The 21,585-nt window shown below is 39.4% G+C and overlaps 1 protein-coding gene across 1 annotated transcript in view; it reads right to left on the minus strand.

The window, feature by feature from the left end:
• Window positions 1-4,276: 4,276 nt before the first annotated feature.
• The window catches only part of LOC100347668 (glutaredoxin-1), a 90,152-nt gene continuing 72,843 nt past the window's right edge, over window positions 4,277-21,585 (minus strand). The window contains exons 2-3 of the mRNA XM_017346173.4: window positions 11,034-11,127; window positions 4,277-7,698 (exon numbers count right to left, since the gene is read on the minus strand). Coding sequence (XP_017201662.3) covers window positions 7,339-7,698; window positions 11,034-11,054 — 381 coding nt within the window. The 5' untranslated portion in view covers window positions 11,055-11,127 and the 3' untranslated portion in view covers window positions 4,277-7,338. The remainder of the gene's footprint in view (window positions 7,699-11,033; window positions 11,128-21,585) is intronic.

Raw genomic sequence — 21,585 nt, forward strand, 5'->3', positions numbered from 1 at the left:
CCCTACCCTTCTGTTAGGGTTCTAGGCTAGCACGGCCCACCAGGTTCTTCCTCATGCATTATCACTAGTGGCAAGGGCTGCCACAGTTTCCTCTCACCTTTCTCTCAGATGCTTGTGTCTCCTTCAGCCCCCAACTGTTGGAGTCATGTATGGTGCCCCTGCTCACTGCTATGTGTTAGCACTTCCCACACTGCTCCATGGTCTTCCTCTTCTTTCTGTAGATTTTCCACTGCAAACTTCTCTCCAACTCTACCTTAGTAATACACTTCTTCTAGTTTTCTTCTGCTATCTTCCCCTGGTCAAAATTAGCACATCTTTCCCCTATTAAGCCATCTTGGATTTGAATTTTTTAGTTTTGATACATGTATTTCAGTTAAACCAAGTGTTAACATTAGGGGATGCTGTATGGAAGACTACAAGAATTCTCTGCTCTACCATTGTAATTCTCCCATAATCTAAAATCCTTTCAAAATAAAAAATTTGGAAGAAAAATACTTGTCTTCTACAAGATTTAATTGTGAGGAATTTTGATGTCTTCTAAAGGAAAAGTAGATTAGGAAAAGTGAGCCTGAGAAGAGATTATGGAGCTCCTCTTTTAATATTCTTACACATCATATAATAAAAATAATATTCTTCCAATAATACTCTGTGGCAAAACTAATCAAGATTGGCATATTTAAATAAATCTGCACTACACATAAGTGAATTACAAAAGAAACACTTTAAAAGGGAAACCTACATTATTTAGCTGACTTCTAGTAATTCTGTAATCTCTAGAAGGCAGTTTTTATTTTTATTTTTATTTTTTTTGTTTGAAAGTCAGAGTTACACAGAGAGAGGAGAGGCAGAGAGAGAGGTCTTCCGTCCGATGGTTCACTCCCCAGATGGCCGCAATGGCCGGAGCTGCGCCAATCTGAAGCCAGGAGCCAGGAGCTTCTTCCAGGTCTCCCACATGAGTGCAGGGGCACAGGGACTTGGGCCTTCGTCTACTGCTTTCCCAGGCCATAGCAGAGAGCTGGACCGGAAGAGGAGCAGCTGGGACCAGAACCAGCTCCCATATGGGATGCCGGCACTTCAGGCCAGGATGTTAAACCTCTGCGCCACAGCGCCAGCCCCTAGAAGGCATTTTTTTAAACCTACTTTCCTCTTATCTTACTTCCCTCTGAACAAGTTCTTAAATAACCAATATATAAGAATGATATCCATTCATACCCACTTCTAGGTCAAGGTGGGAGGATGTCGGTTTCATTTCACAATTCCTGAAGGGGTTCAATAAACAGAGCTACCCATGCTAGATGCAACATCCATGCCACTACATTGTGAATACATCAATGTTCATGTTAGATTTATAAGGTAGCCTTTAATTTTTTTAATTTTAATTTTAATTTTTTTGACAGGCAGAGTTAGACAGTGAGAGAGAGACAGAGAGAAAGGTCTTCCTTTGCCATTGGTTCACCCCCCCTAAGTGGCACTGCAGCTGGCACACTGCGCTGATCCGATGGCAGGAGCCAGGTGCTTCTCCTGGTCTCCCATGGGGTGCAGGGCCCAAGCACTCGGGCCATCTTCCACTGCCTTCCCGGGCCACAGCAGAGAGCTGGCCTGGAAGAGGGGCAGCCGGGACAGAACCCGGCGCCCTAACCGGGACTAGAACCCAGGGTGCCGGCACCGCAGGTTGAGGATTAGCCTAGTGAGCTGTGGTGCCGGCCATAGCCTTTAAATTTCAACAGCTAGCCCCTTGAGAGAAAAAAAAAAAAACAAAAAACAAAAAAAAACAACAAAAAAAAAAAAACAGAGAGAGAGAGAGAGAAAAAAAAAAAAAAACAGTAAATAGCTTTGGAAGCAGAAAGAACTAGACCTTAATACCAAATGTGCTACTTTCTAGCTAGCTTCTCCTAATCAAATATTTCTTTAAATCTTTGAATTTCAGCATGCCTATTCACAACAAAATCAATTTAACTGTAATATGGATACAAAATGTTGATCCGTCTGTCTGGTTCAATAGTAGGCTTTTGTCTACAAAAATAAAGTACGTCAATGGTCTTTGTGTTCACATTTAAAGTAATTTATAGATGGGTACCTGCTGCTCAGTACAGTTCAGTGATAAGAAAAAAGTTCTAGGAACACTGATAAAGTGGTGATAGCTTGAATTAAATATAACAGCTCCTAGCAAAAGGTTTCAGGGTCTTATAAAACCAATTAATGATATCCTGATGTTTGGCTCTGTTTAATTACCAGTCATAATGCAATATAATTAAACCCAGTGACAGGAAGATAACAGTATCATGAGGCAGACAATTAAGTTAACCACAACATACATAAGATATATTTGTACACCACATAAATCTTCTGACAGAAAGGATCAAGATCTGCCTTAACCAAAATAAGCATTTTCTTTCAGTTGCATATAACAAAAAATTTCCCCATTTCCATATGCTAATTGATAGAATAAGTTACTGATGATAATATATCTAAAAATTGAATACTCACATTAACTTGGTTTAATAGCCTAAGAATTATTTCTTTTAATTTAGAGATTTTATAGACATTTCAAGTGAGAATATATTTTATATATGTGCAAATGTATATGTGTGTACATATACTTTAGTAGATATAACTATTTGTCTTTAAAAATTTATTTTCAGTACACAGTATTTTCTGGATAATAATAATTTGTTGTGTTTATGTTACAAGTATGTACTCCAAGATCTGTAGTTGTTATTTTACTTTTTCATGTTTGAAATGAAAATTAAAAATTAATCTTTTTTATATGCCTTGCACTTTTCTGCCTTATTTAACAATATCTTTCCTATCATGTGGAAACATATATTCTCCCATATTTTCTTCTGCTTCCTAAAAGTTTTTTTCATTTTTAAGTCTTTAATCTCTCTGAAATTAATTTTTGTGTATTGGGTGGAATTGGGACCTAATTTCACCTCTTCACTGAAAACACACTGACCCAATGCCACTTTTTCCCCATTTGAGACAATATAGTTATTTTATCCCTCCAGCATAATTTTCTGATTAACTATCCTTTTTTCATTGCCTTGTACCACCATCTCTCTCATTTATATTGTTTCTATATTCACATTCAAATATATATTGAGGGACTCTATTCCATTCCAGATATCTGTTCCTAGATTAATAGAAATTTATTGTAATTTTTTTCTAAAAACTTATTTATTTTGAATGTCAGAGTTATAGAGAGAGAGAGGGAGAGAGAGATGATTTTAATTTTTATGAGTTTATAGCAAATCTTCAAATGTGCTTTGGCTTTCTTTAATTCTATCATCCTCTGTATTAATTTTAGTATTAGTTTCTCATGCTTCATGAGAAATAATTGACACCTTATAATATGGCATCGTCCATATAAATGACATAGCTCTCTGTTTATATGGATTTTTTACATACCCTTTAAAAATATTTGAAATTTGCTCCCCTCAAAATCTTTAAATTGTCACACTGATCAGTTCCAATGCAGTGTATTATTTATGACACTATTTTCAATGATACAGTCAGAAGTAAGAATTTTGGATCTTGTTATTTCCTAAGCATAGAAAATCATTGTATGTGTGTACACATCTGTGTCTATGTGTTTTCTAGATTCCCCAGAAATATATCAAGAACTTTCAAAACCCTATATGGAACTCTCATATCCCAAATTTTGTTTTAGGTATTTCTGTGAGCCTCTTGTTTGGCCTTGCTACTAACACTGCCTAAGACTGCATGGTAGTTGCTGGTGATTGTTTTAGACAGCTGCCTTGGGTATAGGGATTTCGTTTCTAAGAAAGACTTGAGTAAGATCAAAGAAAGATGAGCTCTGTGATGGGAGCTTTCCTAAGGAGATACTTGAGAGGCCAGATACTTGCACTAAGGCTTTTGTGGGAGTTCTAAAGCCTTTCTACCCTCTCTAGAGTCTGAGAGACTGCTGGTTTTCAAGACTGCAGGAGTGCTGATGTCAGGGAATGGTAATAGGGCAAGTTGAAACACAATGCCACTAGTCTTTCAAGACAAATTTTCATTTTTTGTTGCTTTCCAGAAGAAACGTCTTGTTAGAGATCCTTACACTCCATTTGGGGTGTTACTTTGGTTTTCTCACATATGTAACTGCCATAAATGTTTCACTTTGAGGAAATTTCTCCTCACAATTTCCCTGTTGAATTGTAGTGTCATATTTTTATTTGGTCAGAAGTGATGATTTACATCACGTATACATAAACTGTGCTGTTTTTTTTTTTTTTTTTGCCAAACTCATCTAATTCATTATTTCCTCTTAAATGTTATAATTTGTATGTATCAATTAGTTATCAAGTCAAATGTGTCAATAATTACCATTATATTTCCCTCCATATTAAAATTTAAAACTCATTCATCTTTTAAAAATAATTTCAATTTTTATAAATTCAATTTTTATATTATTTGAAATTAATCTTGTCACATAATATGGAGGGAAAATAAACTTGGCTTTTTGTGTCCTCAAACATCTCTTTTCCTAATAATCTGCTTCATCCTCAATTTCTTAGTAATATTGCATTTATCATATGCTGAATCCATAAGTATAATTCTTCAATACTATAAGAATTGTTTCTGGTCTATCTCTTCTGAATTCTGATATATCCTCTACTTTAGGGAACACAACATCATCTTAATATATTGCTGTTTTATACTGTATTCTAATATCTGGCTATGAACTTTGAATTAATCTGCAATGTAAGGAATGAACACTTGAACAGAAGCAGCCTTTGGAGTATGGCCTTTATGTCTTTGCCCCCGTGGTTCTTAAAACTTTCAAATTTCAACAAAAGCATCGCCTCCTGTAAAGAGACTTTCCTTTTGTTTCTTAGTTCTAATTTATTTATTTTTATTTGATTTGCAAGGTAAAGATCTCCTGTCTACTGTTTCACTCCCCCAAATACACACAACTATGTCCATGACTGGAGTAGACCAAATCCAGAAGCCAGGAACTCAATCAGGAGCTCCCATATGGATGGCAGGACCCAAGTCCTGGAGCCGTCATCTCCCACTTCCCAGGGTGGGCATTAGCAGAAAACTGGATTAGAAGCTAGAGTAGCCTGGGACTCAAACCAGAAACTCCAATACAGGATGAGGGTGTCCCAAGTGGCATATTAACCACTATGCCAAATGCCTGCCTCCTTTCTGAATTGGGTTAGGAGGCTTTCTTCTGTATGTTCTCATAATGTCCCATGTACATACTTGTGTTTCCTATAGCACTTATTCCATTGTGAAGATTGAGTTCACTGGTTGCTCATACAACAAGACTGTGGTAAACTCTGAAGGACAGAGACTATGTTCAGTATCCTTGGTGCCTCACACTATTTCTGGTCTTACTGGAACCTCAATGAATGTTAAATGAATAAATAATTAAATAGTATAAATTAAACTCTTTCTGATGTAGTTAATAGAAGCAAATTTAGTATAAGATTTAAGCATTGTTGTCACAAGATTAATAAAACTTGACACATAAACTACAGTAATTTTGAATGCCTTCGAATGATACTCAGTAATGTCTTGATTTGAACTTTCTTATTCTTCTCTAGTGAAGTTTTCTTTCATTTGCCATTGAAAACCTGAATTTTATGTGCAATTTGTTGTCACTAGCTGTTAATATTTCCCTTGAAATTTTTCTCTATTGTCACCTCTATTTTTTTTTTTCAAATCAAACCAATTTAAACCAATGATTAACTTTGGAATACCTGTTAATCCCAGAAAGATACAAAATTCTCAACATCTTCTGTTACTTGCATTTGGAGAAATGAATTTCTATTGTATGTAGCTGGTCTCAGCTGCTTCAAGAGAGGTTATGAGGGTCCAACACTGTTGCATAGTGGTAAAACCACAGCTTTTGATGCCAACATCCCATACAGGCTCCAGTTTGAGTCCCGGCTGCTCCACTTCTCATCCAGTTATCTGATAAAGGCCTGGGAAAAGCAGCTGAAGATGCTCAAGTGTTTGGCCCCTGCACCCATGTGGGAGACCCAGATGAAGCTCCTAATCCTTTGGCCTAGCCCATCGCTGGCCATTGCAGCCATCTTGGGAATGAACAAGCAGATGGAAGACCCCTTTCTCTTTTTCTGCCTCTCCCTTTTTGTGTGTAACTCTTTCAAAATAAATAAAGAAATCTTTAAAGAAGAGAGAAAGAAGTTATGAGCATTGAATGCACATCCCTAACAGACTTTCTAGGATTATGAATATCCAATGAGAGAATTCTTGAGAAGCTAACTTGTACCCCACAGCAAGTTGACAGGAGACAGTTGTAGACTTTAATGTTTTAAATCAAGTCTGTATCTCAGCATGAGACACAATCATATCATCAAATACTCCTTAACTTCTTCATTAGAAAAGAAATGAACTGCTTTTATTAGTGACTGCAGAAGGAAATTAACTTAATCTTATAATAGATTACAGACAAGCTTCACAGTGAGGGATTCTCAAGTTTTATTAGTGTGGGGAATATATGTACATATATATAAAGAACCATTTAGAGCAATGTTTCATTTGACTTCATTCAGACACTCTTTGGGAAAGGGATTCCATTTTCTATGATAATGTTTTACATTTCTTAATTTTGCAGGGCATCTACATCAAATTCATACACAATTACTCAAGATGACCCAGATGTCTGCCTTATTTAACAGAGAGTTGCCATGTGATCACCACATGTGCACTTGTGCCTCTGACCCATATGGCAACACGTGGACAACAACCATGTTTAACTTCTCATAGTTTCTCAAACTGGGTCCTCATACCCCAAGTGCTGAACATCTCCTAAGATCTAGGAGCCAGCAAGGTGGAGACCCTTGGCTCAGAGCCATGATTCTCAAGGTGGAAGGGGGAAAGGTGGGGAGATGCATGTGGTTGGAGAAAAACACCTTCCAAATACCCACTGGATTTCATAATACAAACTCCATAAATAATTTCGGCATGTGGTGTAGTAGCAGAAAATCACTTATAATTTTATGAGAGTGGACAGGGGAAGTGCTGGATAAAAATGCTGGGCAAACACTGACTTAGAGGTGGAGCCATGCTAACACACAGAGAAAAGGAGAAGAAACCCATGTATAAAGGAAGAACAGTTTTGGGTCAGTGAATTCTAAACCAGAACTTGTTATGGACCTCTGGTGCTTTAAGAGTCAACCCAGAAGGAAACCAACACGGTCCATCAACCTTCTGGACCCCAGGCTTAGGGGAAATTTGGCCCATTTTATAATATCTAGCCCAAAGAAGAATTTTTCGCCCAAATCGCACCCACCAGGAAGGGCTGTCTTCCTGTGCGATGCCACCCGGCTCTCAAGGGGGTGCATCAGTTGGGGGACTGCTCTGTCATAGCTGCAGGGCACGGATCCCCTTCAGCTGCATCCACAGTTCCCCATTCTCGTGCATGGCTATCAGCTCGCTGCATCCACCGATACAATGTTTACTGATGAAGATCCTAGGCACTGTCCTGGCTCCGGTGAGCTGCTCCAGGTAATCTTGAATCTTTCTCGTGTCTCTGGCGGCATTGATATTGACAAATTCCAGAAACCCTTGTTTGAAGGGCAGTTGACAGAGGATCTGTTGGGTCCTCCTGCAATAGGAGCAGGTGGGCTTGATGAACACCACCACCTTCCCAGGCTGGATTTTGCTGTTCACAAACTGTTGAGCCACGCTGACCACCGCAGCCTCCATTGGAGAAATTCTGGACTGCAGATACCCCAAGAAATAAACAATTTTTAAAACTTAATCTGAAGGTAGTATTTATATTTATCAAATAATAACACTAAGTTTTTTGATAGGCCCTGAACAACCAAAAATGGTCATTGTCTAGCATCCAGTTTATCCAATTTACTGAGCTATGTCAGTTACATTGGGATAAATCAAAGTATCTATAAACATATAAATACATAAACTATAAGAAAGGCAGAAAACTATGGGAAAGAAGAAACAATTGACTATAACTATATGAATTTTTAAGAGCTAATAGCCTGGGCTGGCACCGCAGTTCACTTGGCTAATCCTCCACCTGTGTCGCCGACACCCCTAGTTCTAGTCCCAGCTGGGGCGCCAGATTCTGTCCCAGTTGCTCCTCTTCCAGTCCAGCTTTCTGCTGTGGCCTGGGAGTGCAGTGGAGGATGGCCCAGGTGCTTGGGCCCTGCACCCACATGGGAGACCAGGAGGAAGCACCTGGTTCCTGGCTTCGGATCAGCACAATGCGCCAGCTGTAATGCACCGGCCCTGGCGGCCACTTAGGGGGGTGAACCAACGGAAAAAGGAAGACCTCTCTCTCTCTCTCTCTCTCTCTCTCTCTCTCTCTCTCTCACTATCTAATTCTGCCTGTAAAAAAAAAAGAGCTAATAGCCTGGAAAAGGGCTAGAATAACAATAAAACCTCACCTGTAATCTATAAAAGTCACTTACAAGAGATTCAAGCTTGCAAAGTCAATATGAGATGGAACACCAATGAATCTTTCATTAATCCAGCTTAAGATCACACATGTATGCTATTGACAAAGGCTCCTGCATTTCATGTTAATTTAATGAGCCCATCTTGCAGAACTCAAATTGATTGCTTGCAGCACTCAAGGTTCCCTTTAGCCCGTTGATCCTCAAAAATGTGGCTTTTGGATCCTCTACCTGTTTATGGTCAAATGTGACATTACAAGATTTAAAACTTGTCTGTCTCCCTCTAAAGGAAATAGTAGTCCCAGCAAACAGCAACACTCCTTGAATTTGCCAAGCACCTGGGGGTTCTGGGGCAGACAGGAAGGGCCAATACAGCCCTTGACTGGAGCTTTGACTGGAGGATCTGACTGAAGGTAAAGGCATAGCTCAGCAATGAGGAAAAAAACCTTTTTTTGTATTCAATGTGGCCAAGTCTGAAATATTAAAACACATTTCCTTTCCATTTTCTAAGCAGTATTTCAAATTTTTATTCTTATAAGAAGAATTACTATAAATGTTTAATTGCATAAATGAACAATGAATGATTATGCTCCTACTAAGAAGGTTTTCCATATCATTACTGGTGCCAATGTACTTGAAATAACCATGACTTTAACTTTAGACAATGTGGTTTTTATTGGGCATGAATAATCTTGTCTCATCCTAACTCCCTACAGTAAAGCATTTTCCATTTATGGAAGTCACTCTTTTTATGGAGCAGGCATTAGTGTACCTAGAAAGCCTCTTATTCAAATACAGATAGCACTGGAAGCAGAACGTGTCTAGACTTAGAAATCTTTAACCCTTTAGAGTGGGTTATCTCAGCAAAGCTTCAGGGAAACTGGGAAAGGAGAATTCCGAAGCTTGCATGTCACTGGACAGTTGTTCACCAAATAACTTGCTGTCAAGCAGCAGCAGTGCAGAGTGAGTGAGGCACACTGGACAGATAAACTTTGATAGAGTACAAAAGGGAGAGAAAAGCTGACAACCACTCAATCACATCATGCTCATACTTCTTCCAGGTCTTGTCTTTGAATATTTTAGAAAAAATTTGAGATGGGGGGAGAGAGAAAACTCCCATCTGCTGGTTCACTTCCCAAATGCCTACAACTATCAGTGGAGCCAAAACTTGGAGCTGAGACTACAATCCAGGTGCTCCAGGTGTGTGGCAAGGATCCAATCACTTGTGCCATCACCATCACCTCCCATGGAATGCATTGATGGGTAGCTGGAATTGGAAACCAGTGATGAACATGCAACCCAGGCACTCCACCATGGCACATGAGCATCTACATCATTAGATCCAATTCCTGCTCCCTCCCTCTAGGTCTTTTTTTTTTTTTTTTTTTTTTTTTTTTTTTTTTTTTTTTTTTTTTTTGACAGGCAGAGTGGACAGTGAGAGAGAGAGACAGAGAGAGAAAGGTCTTCCTTTGCCGTTGGTTCACCCTCCAATGGCCGCCGCTGCAGCCGGCGCACCGCGCTGATCCTGGCAGGAGCCAGGAGCCAGGTGCTTTTCCTGGTCTCCCATGGGGTGCAGGGCCCAAGCACCTGGGCCATCCTCCACTGCACTCCCTGGCCATAGCAGAGAGCTGGCCTGGAAGAGGGGCAACCGGGACAGAATCCGGCGCCCCAACCGGGACTAGAACCCGGTGTGCCGGCGCCGCAAGGTGGAGGATTAGCCTATTGAGCCACGGCGCCGGCTCTCCCTCTAGGTCTTTACATCTCCTGTTCCTCTGAAACTCTATTCTTCTGAACCAACCCCAATCCCATCTCTTTGATAATTAATTTCTATGGAACCCTGCATTCTTAGCATAAATGCCTGCTCTTCAGGAAACTTTCTCTGGCTCCTGAGAATAGGGTGCTTTTACAGAATGCTTAAATTCATCATTTTCTCTAGATCAAATACCAATTCATTGACTTTCTGGACGGTAAGCAGTATCATGACAGGATTGTTTTACCCACAGTATTTCCCCAGCCCCTAATGCACTATAAACACTTAAAAAATATGGGTGGACTGATTGACTGTATGGTGTGGTGCATTTGCATGCACTGAGCTTGGAAATAAAGCATTATTGCAGTAAATTCTGCTTAGCAAGAGGAGGGTAGAAACCTGGGTGATGGTATAAGCCTGGGAAAGATATGGACAGAGATGAAAAGAAATAGAAGAGAGGAGGATAAAATGTTTTAAACCTTACTATTTGGGTACATTTTAACCTTGCTACTTATTATTAGCCCCTACTTTTTCCATTTGTTACTTCCCCCTATTTGGAGGGGTTGGTAAGAATAATAAAATCGGGTAAAAATATATTGTGCTTGTCACATACTCTGTGTTATTCTAAATCTGCACACATTCCAGCTCATTAGATTATGACAATAACCCTCTGAAAGAGATACTTTTATCATTGCTATTACAGGGGAGGGAACTGAAGTATTGACAGATTAAGTAATATTCCAAAGTCACACGCACACAGTATGTGGTGGGCTAACTATTAGAATGTAGCACTCTGACTTCAGAATGCATTCTTATAAATGCTTTGCTAGTATTATGTGGAAAGAGATATAAAAGACTTCGATGCCTAATTAAGATCTATCTCCGACCTTGTTCCCTCTTGCCCACATCTTTTGTAGGAAAAGTTGAATTTTATTGTTTTTTCATCTTCTTTGCATCTGGAAGTGACTCTGCAAGCCAGTCCTGGAAAATAAAGCATAAAAGTTGCATTTGGAAAAGAGTTCTTCTGGGAAACCAGTTGTGTTTTTTTTTTTTTTGAAAACACATTGATAATAAATGTGGATTTTGGCATATTCCCCTCTCTGTTTCATGTTTCAAATACAGATGACAAACCTGGAGCTCTAGTGTCCCTCTTGTAACCATGAGGGAAAAGTCAATGAATTACAGAGGTTGCAGTCAAAGCCTTGACAATTTTGAGGCACTGAAACAATATCAACACCTGCCCATATCCATTCCCCTCTTATCATTCAGTAAAAATAACCGCCAATGTGTTAACCACTCTTTATAATGTTTTCTTTTAGTTGTAGCTGAAGTCTAAATCATGCAAGTAAGAAAAAGTAACAAAAAATATTGCCAAGAGTGGGTAAATAAATCAAGGTTTACTGTTTATTTTACCACGTAACAAAAAGAATGGAGACCTAAGGGACTTCCAAAGAAATACCAAACTATAATAACAACTTAGGAGAAGATAAAGTGAATGGCACAAAGCATGTTAGACATTTACAAGGGCTTAATTATGACAGCTTAAAAGAGTTTGTTTACAGCATCAAAGGCCAGAAAGAATTGGTGCTATGAAGACTCTGCTACAGAGTAGCTTCATCCACAGAGATGCCTAGTCACCGTCAGTACCAGAGTAATCAAGGCTGGAGTTGAGGGTATGTGCATAATTATGCCAATTCTCTCTTCTGACCCCCACAAGTTTGCCAATGACAAACCCCACTGGAAGCCAGAGGGCATAATAATCTGGGAGACCCATTCATAGAGACCAGCCTTGTGGGGTACTGAAAAAGGCAGAGAGGGGGCTCAGAACAGATCCAGAGAGCAAAGGGTACACATGGAGAATATAATCAAATTTTCCCTGGAAGAGAGGGAAAGTAGACTTCCAACTTATTGTCTTCTGTTTTTCATAGGTATCTCAGAACATAAGTTAGAAAATTTGGTGAAAGTAATAAGAAAAAATAGTTCTAGTCCCTACAAATGAGGTGATCCAGGGTAAGTTACCAAAACACTGTCTCAATACATCTCAAGCTTGGTATATATCCGGGTAGCTTCAGTGTTCTAGAAAATGGCTTATATAATTTTTTGTTTTGTTAATTGACTCAATGACTTTCATTGCTCCCACATAGGACAACACTATGAATCATGTTTTCTCTAGAAATTGCTCCACTATTGAAAGTTTAAGGAGATCCTCAAGATGGGAGAATAGAGAAAGGGTGTACTATTTTGGACTAGGGATAAACAGCAGCAAAAAAAAGTGGAGGAAGGGCATTCCCAGGGGAGAGTTGGAGATAAATCTACAGTGGACTTTTACAAAAGGAAGAAGAAAACTGTGGATCAGAATGGAAGGTGCAGACCCACAGCAACGTGCAAGAACACAACACACAATTCCTGTAGCCAAGATCCGGGGGGAAGTGCCAGCTTTTTGGAGAGTAAGGTCAGAGCAAACTGTAGCAGCCCATGCCACTGACAATATAATCAGAGGGAGAGCCTGGCGTGAATCCAGCCTGGAGCCCTAAGGGGGACAGTGTACGCCCTAAAGAGTGAAAAAAGGGGCATTTTTCTCTTTCTCTGCCCCCCTCAGTGGCACCCAGCAACTAGCTGGGAGAGGTTACCATCTTGACACAAGTAGCAGATGCAGCAGCTTGGGTGCATGCACCCACCAATGAGTAGTGAGAAGCTGCTCTGAAGTCAGTAGTGGCTGTATGAGCTCTTGTGCACACTTGTGATACAGGGATTTTACCAGAGGGAAAACCATGTTCCTCATTGACTTTGAGTGTGGCTGGTAGGATTGACAGATGGTTGGGCAACCATGTAGAACTGTGAGCTGCCCCCAACCTCTCAATAAATCACAGGCTCTAGGCTCAAACCATCAAGGTGGAGCATCCACAGGCAACTGGCTCTGGCAACATTTCTGCATCTCTATTAACAGGCTAGCAGGGCAGAGCTGATCCTAAGCATCCTGTGACTGTGCGAGCCTTGTGTGCTGGGACTGTTGAACTCTGTGACTGCATGATAGAGCACAGAGTGTAGCTGGGTCTCTGGAAAATCATTGTGTGTGACACCAAAGGCTCCCTGATTGCCTGGAGTGGATTATTGTAGCGGGATTTGTGTTTACATGGATCCTTTGTGCAGTTCTGATGGAAGCACTGGTAAGTGCTCAACCATTGTGGGTTAATGCTGGCCATGATCATCTTGGAAGAGAGGTGAGTGTTTGATTATGCCAACAGAGGTAATCATACCCTAATTCCTGCTAACAAGAGGAGATATACCATGCCCAACTTGAGTGTTACCCTGGATACTCTCTCCACCCTGGGGCAGTGACCAGAGCTCCCTGGCAACACCAAATACACACATCTGGGTATTCACTGAAAGAGAAGACACTCCACTAAGCCACAGAGGTATAGTTCAAAGGTAAAAATGCATCAGAGGAGAAGACCAACATGTAACTTCAAAAATGCCTAAAAATAAATGCAGAAATATAAGAAACAAGAACAAGGAAGACAACATGACTCCCCCAAAGGAACAAAACAACACTTCAATATTAAAATGTGAAGATGAAGAGATAGATGGAATGCCTGAAAATGAATTCAAAAGATTAATCATAGGATTACTAAGAAGCAATGAGAAACAGACATGAGTTAAAGAAATCCATACATGACATGAAAGAAAAATTATCCCATGGATAGAGATTTAAGAGAAATCAAACCAAAATATTAGAAATTAAGAGGCAAAAGAAAGAATATCCAATCTAGAAGACAAACCTTTGGAAATATCTCAGACCAAAAAAAGGGAGAAGAAGAAGAAATTAGAAAAATTAAAAACAGTGTTCAAGATTTATGGGATGTTATCAAACTATCCAACATACAAGTCTTAGGAGTTCCTGAAAGTGTAGAAAAAGAGAATGGCTGAGAAGGCCTATTTAGTGAAATAATAACAGAAACCTTGGAGAAAGAAAGGGATGTCCAAGTACTCCAGACATATGTAACTCCTAATAGACAACAGAGAAGAATGAAGAAAGTGCCCTGTTACTGAAAAAGAGGAAAAATGCACTAAGGGGAGACTATAGCTCCTGAATCCAATTTCACTTTCATGACATTCATTCTAAGATTCCAAATCCATTGAACAGGCTGTGATTTTCCCATTCCCTGTAGAGTGACATGGAATTTTTTTTCCTTCCAAGAAATTTCTGTAGTAGGTACTGTAGGTAGGCAAAGTGCTAGTATGCTTATCTCATTATTTCAGGGGTGTGTGTGCTAGAAATTCCAAATTATCATAGGTCAATAAAAAGAATGCCTAATAAAGAAAATACATAAGGTAATCCTCTACGATTCCTTCAGTATTACATGGCTCTCGAGTACATTAAGCAAAAACTACAACATACTGCCTCTTAAAATTGCATTGCCCTTACGGCCATTTCACAAGCCAGGAAAAAAATATAGTTAGAGGAAACAAAATGCAATGTCAGGATTTCATAGACATCTGGAAAATCCGTAGAATTTATGTTTCAATAAGAGAACCTCTTAATTTAGTTACTGATAATATGATTATTGAGACAATGCAGTGGGGGATTATCTTCCATTTCAAGTCTTCCTGGGAGACTGAGCCAAATTTCCCCTCAATATGACTTGGCTTGATTTCTTGCCTTTACACTTTTGCTCAGCTTCTGACTCTTCTGTGGGCCCAATCTCCGCTCCTTAACCTGGTTTTCTCAGGAAAACTTCCTAACAAAGAACTTTCAGATTCTGTTTCTGGAGAACCTCTGGCAGCAGAATCCAACATTTGTCTCTCCTTCCTTGTAGATAATAGCATTCAATAAAATAGAGCAACAAGAAGATAAACGGATCATATCTCTGCCTGCAGTCACTCCAGCCCCTCAAATAGATGGACCAGTAAGTTCCTTTTTGTAACTGAGTTGAGTTTGATTTCTGTCACTTGCAGCCAAGTGATAGAACTTAGCAACATGATGCAGAGTAACACCTTTATTTGCTCTACTCAATGACAGCTCTTAAAAACAAATGAAGGTCATCTATGATATCACCATAAAAGGAATAATTCAGCAGTACTTTCAGAACAAAGTTATCAGAAGACCACATGAATGGTGTTTTGGGTGCCGTTTACCCAATTTATTATTCGTGATTTATATATTTTTGGGTAGAGATTACTTAGCTATTTTTAAACTTACCTACAATATAATCAGATGAAAAATATGTAACTTATCTTGATGTATTCCATAGCATATAAAGTATACTATAGGTTAGGGAAGAAGAAAAAGAGAGGAAAGTTTGAAATACAAATCTGATTTTGTCAGACAGTTTTAAAAGTCCTTCAATAAGTCAGGGCAGGTGTCGTTGCTCATTTGGCTAATCCTCTGCCTGCAGCGCTGGCACTCCGGGTTCTAGTCTCGGTTGGGGCACCGAGTACTAGTCCCAGTTGCTCCTCTTCCAGTCTAGCTCTCTGCTGTGGCCCAGGAGGGCAGGGGAGGATGGCCCAAGTCCATGGGCCCTGCACCCGCATGGGAGACTGGGAGGAAGCTCCTGGCTTCAGATCAGTGTAGTGCTGGCTGTGGCGGCCATTAGGGGAGTGAACCAATGGAAGGAAGACTTTTCTCTGTCTCTTTCACTGTCTATAACTCTCTCTCTGTCTCTCTCTCACTGTCTAACTCCACCTGTCAAAAAATAAATAAATAAAAACTTTTAAAAAGTCCTTCAATAACTCTTCTTTGTTCTCAAAACTGAAGTTCAAACTCCTTCAAATTATCTCTCAGTTCTTCATTATGCAGTGTTGGGTTCATTCTGCAGCCACAGCGTTCCCATTCCATCTTCATATTCTAGTCACAATGTGCTTCCAATTCTTGAATGATGTGCTCTTTCATGCTCTGCAGTTTTTGTCCCTCCTCTTTATCCTTATGTCCACAGTCTCAGATTCTCACTTTTTTTGATTACTGATTTTTGGTTTCAGGACTTAACCAAGATGATACTTCTTCCAGGAAGACTTCTTCATTGATGTCCTGCTCAAACCCCAAATTCACACTAAGATTTCCTGTTAAGGGCTCCCATTATGCTCTTTACTTCCCTGTAATTGCATATATCAAAGTCTAATGTGAATAAAGTTGTTTGAAATAGGAAATCTCGTATATTGCCCTTGATGAAAGACTGTGTTTGTCTGTAAGTGCAATATTGCTGGAATTGGACACAATATTTGACTTATAATGTTACAATAGTTTTGACTAAGTTAATGGGATGTTGAGGAAGGAGAAATGACATCTTTTTGAATATAAGGATTAGTGTATCTGATACATTAAATTGCAACCAGGAAACATCTTAGAACAAATGTAATGATGGAAAAAGATGTACATTTATCCACCCCCATCCTACTTAGCCCCTAGCATACGTTTCTCTGGACACCAGCTCCCTATGATAGCTAAAGTTAAACATGTGCTCACCAACCAGATAATTCCTGTAATTTAACATGATCACAAATCATTAGACATAATATTCGGCTTTCCTCCAAGAATAATACACTGCATCCTCTTTGAAGAAAGACAGCTGAGATAAGTGTACCCATGTCTGAGAGTTGGATCCATCTCCTAACCACTTTAGTGTTCTATTAAATTATGGATTAATTTTCCACTGGCAGGTAGCTGTAAGGACTGCTCTTCAAAACAATTTCATTTTAACCTTGTCTCATTTAATAGCCAGATAGATGAAGGCATAGGAGACCCTGACTTACAGAATAAAGTGGAGGCTAAACTTTAAGGGGAGGAAGTAAGTACAGTGTGGAAATGGACCATGCCTTATAGAGGATTTGCATGAGAAAGGCTTAAAGAAACATCTCAGTATATTGAACAGATTGTAAACTGTTTTACAAGGGCAGAATGCAAGGAAATGAAGTAAGGTGACCATACAAGTTATTGTGTAAAGTGGGACATTTCTGAAAGGAAAAAGAATTTCTAATAAGATCATTAAAAATCTATGATCTTAAAGCTTCATATACTGATTTATTATTCTTTTTTTAACTTTTATTTAATGAATTTGGAAAGCATTATGCTGAGTGAAATAAACCAGTCCCAAAGGGACAAATACCATATGTTCTCCCTGATCGGTGTCAACTAATTGAGCACCAAAAAGGAAACCTGTTAGAGTGAAATGAGCACTATGAGAAATGGTGACTTGATCAGCCCTTGCCCCAACTGTTGATGAACAACTTGTAGGATCTCTGTCCTTAGTGTGCTATACATTGTGATTTAATGCTATAACTAGTACTCAAACAGTATTTTTCATTTTGTGTTTCTATGTGGGTGCAAACTGTTGAAATCTTTACTTAATGTATGCTAAACTGATCTTCTGTATATAAAAAGAATTGAAAATGAATCTTGATGTGAATGGAAGGGGGGAGGGAGAGGGAAAGGGGAGGGTTGCGGGTGGGAGGGAAGTTATGGGGGAGGGGCATTGTAATCCATAAGCTGTACTTCGGAAATTTATATTTATTAAATAAAAGTTAAAAAAAAATCTATGATCTTAAAGCTTCATATACTGATTTATTATTTTTTTAGCTTTCATTTAATGAATATATATTTCCATAGTACTTTCAAAAATAAAACTATTTCGAAAGTTAAAATGACATATATCTATTTATGGTAGAGTTTAAAAGTATATCTACTTACCTATATGAAAAATATATAAGACAAACAGAATGAATGATTAAATTTTTTTTTTTTTTCTTTTGACGGGCAGAGTGGACAGTGAGAGAGAGAGACAGAGAGAGAAAGGTCTTCCTTTGCCGCTGGTTCACCCTCCAATGGCCGCCGCTGCAGCCGGCGCACCGCGCTGATCCTGGCAGGAGCCAGGAGCCAGGTGCTTTTCCTGGTCTCCCATGGGGTGCAGGGCCCAAGCACCTGGGCCATCCTCCACTGCACTCCCTGGCCATAGCAGAGAGCTGGCCTGGAAGAGGGGCAACCGGGACAGAATCCGGCGCCCCGACCGGGACTAGAACCCGGTGTGCCGGCGCCGCAAGGTGGAGGATTAGCCTATTGAGCCACGGCGCCGGCTCGAATGATTAAATTTAACCAGTTTCTGAGTCAGCTTAACCAATGACTGGCTGCAATAAACACTTCTTCCTCTTTTTACCCACAGGATCCAAAGGTACAAACTATCTCTAGCCATATTTTATTTATCTGTATTAAAAGTACTAACAGAGGGAGTTCCCAGATGGCAGAGTAGGGAGGGAGCTTACCACTCTAGTCCAGGAGAAGATAATTTTTAAAAAGTGGAGAGAGTGAAGTCTCGGGGAAGAGTTAGGGAGAAAATGGCAGAGGAAACTCTACCAAAATGAGGGGGACATGCTGGATCTAGTGGAGGGCGTGGATCCCACAACTCAGCACTCCAGCATTCAAGAACCTATGCACCAATGTCAGAAAGTGAGGTGATACCAGACTGCAGTAGCCCAAGCCACTGGAGCTAAAGCTACAGAAAAAGCCTAGGGGAAACCCAGCTTGGAGACCCATGGGGGAAAGGGTACCTGACAAACTTTCATGACCACTTTACAATGGCATCCTGTAACAAGCTGATAGAGTGGGCACCATTTTGGACATATGTAACAGCTGTGTCAGCTCGTGTCTGCACCCAGCAACCACCAAGTGGAGACTCTTTACTCTGATGAGGAGAAATAACAGGGGGCTTGAAGCTTGAGACTGTGGGAGGCTTGTGTGATAGGACTTTGAAAAAAAAGCTGAGGCTGTGTTGGAGGACTCACGGTGTGACTGGGACTTTGGCCAGTCATAGTGGAGACTCTACATGCTGAGGGCTTCTTGGTTACTTGGTGAGGGACATTGCAGGAGAATCTGAGCTTACACTGAGGACTGCAAAGATCTGTTGTGTGGTCTTTGTGGCAGAGCAGACAAATACTATATGCATTGGGACTAGTGCTCTGGTACTGGTTTCATTTGTGGAGAGGTGCTCAGCTGAGCAAAATAAACTTACCTTTGGTTAAAAAAAAAAAAAAAAGAGGCGATTTACCACACCAAACCTGTATGTGTCACCTTAGAAATGTCCTTCACCCTGGAGAACTAAACAAGGCTTCCTGGCCACACCCACTACAAGCTCCTAAATATTCACTCTACTTATCTACAAAGACATAGTACAAAGATAAAAGACTCCACAGAGGAAAAAAAAGAAGCCAACAAGTATCTCCATAAAGGTTGAACAACAAATGCACCAAATCAAGAAACCAGAATAAGGAAGACAACATGACATCCCCAAAAGAATACAACACAAAAACACTAGGTTGTAAAGATGATGAAATTGAAGAAATGCAAGAAATGAAATTCAAAAAATTGATCATAAGATTACATAGAAATAATAGAAGCAAATGCACAAACTACTGAAATCCATACAAGTTATGAAAGAAAATTTCTCCCATGAAATTGAGATCTTAAAGAGAAATCAAAAAATGAAAGATTCAATAGAATAAATAAATGCAGCCGATTGGTTTAACAACAGAATCCGTGAAGCAGACATAAGAATAATGGACTAAGAAGATAAAGCCCAGGAAATTAAAAAGTCAAACTAAAAACAAGAAGAGGAAATTAGAAAACTAAAAAACACTGTTGAGAACCTAAAGGATGCTATCAAACACCCAATATATGAGTTCTAGGAGATCCTGAAGGTGTGGAGAGAGGATTAGAAAGCCTTTTTAGTGAAATAATAAAAAAAACTTCCCTAATTTGGAGAAAAAAAAGGGACATACAAGTACAGGAAGCACATAGAACTCCTAGTAAACATGACCAGGAAAGATCTTCACCATGACACATTGTAATCAAACTCAGCACATTAAAACATAAATAAAAAATTCTAAAATCTGCATGAAAAAAATATCAGATTACCTTCAGAGGATCTCCAATTAGACTCATGTCAGACTTCTCATAAGAAACCCTACAGGTTAGAAGAGAATGGAAATATATATTCCAAGATTTAAGAAAATAAAAAAGCTGTCAACACAGAATAATATATCCAGCAAAGCTCTCAAATATGAATGAAGGTAAAATAAAGACCTTTCAATAACAAACAGAAATTGAAAGAATTTTCACCACCCATCCAGCCCTATAAAACATGCTAAAGAATGTGCTGTGCTACACACAGAATCACTGGTCATCACTATGAAAGAAAATAAATGAAGAAAATCTCTCAGTAAAAGTTCAAAGGAAATTCAATGTACAAAAATAGGAATATTTTTGGAAAATGCAGATCAAAATCATTACTTATCAATAGTCACCTTGAATATAAATGGTCTCAACTCTCCACAGACTGGCTGAATGGATTAAAAAACAAAACCCATCTATTTGCTGTATTCAAGAAATACATCTCACCAATAAAGATTCGGGCAATGAAAGTGAAAGGATGGAAGAAGATATTCCAAGCCAACAGAAACCAAAATGAGCAGGTGTGGCCCTCCTAATATCAGACAAAATAGATTTTAACACAAAAACTGTTAAAAGAGACAAAAAGGGGCACTAGGTAATGATGAAGGGATCAGTTCAACAGGAAGATGTAATTATTACAAACATATATGCACCTAATTACAGGGGACCTGGCTATTTAAGAGAAATGTTAAGGGATTTAAAGGGAGACATAGACTCAAATACAATAGTAGTGGGGGACTTTGATACCCCAATTTCAGTAACAGACAGATCAACCAGACAGAAAAACAACAAGGAAACAGTAGATTTAATTGACACTATATACCAAATGGACCTAATAGTTATCTACAGAACTTTTCATCCTACAGTTGCAGAATACACATTCTTCTCACCAGTACATGGAACTTTCTCTAGGATTGACCACATGCTAGGCCAAAAAGCAAATCTCAGCAAATTAAAAAAAAAATGAAATCATACCATGCATCTTTTCAGATCACAATGGAGTGAAGCTGGAAACCAGCAATTCAAGAATCTCTAGAACATATGAAAACACACAAAGACTGAACAACACATTCCTGAATAAACAGTGGGTCATAGAACAAATCAAAAAAGAAATCAAAAATTTCTGGAAACAAATGAAGGCAACAATGCAACATTTCAAAACTTATAGGATATAACAGAAGCAGTGTTAAGAGGAAAATTTATAGTAATTGGTGCCTACATCAAGAAATTGGAAAGGTACCAAATAAATGAGCTGTCAATGTGTCTCAAGGATCTTAAAAAACAATAGCAAACAAGACTGAAAAACTAGCAGGAAAAGGGGCCAGCACCGTGGCTCAGTAGGTTAATCCTCTGCCTGTAACGCCGGCATCCCATATAGGTACCAGCTCTAGTCCCGTCTGCCCCTCTTCCAATCCAGCTCTCTGCTATGGCCTGAGAAAGCAGTAAAAGATGGCCCAAGTCCTTGGACCCCTGCACCCATGTGGGAGACCGGGAAGAAGCACCTA

The sequence above is a fragment of the Oryctolagus cuniculus genome, chromosome 7, assembly GCF_051225735.1.
Source record: "Oryctolagus cuniculus isolate XC-2025 breed Fujian yellow rabbit chromosome 7, ASM5122573v1, whole genome shotgun sequence".
NCBI lineage: Eukaryota > Metazoa > Chordata > Mammalia > Lagomorpha > Leporidae > Oryctolagus > Oryctolagus cuniculus.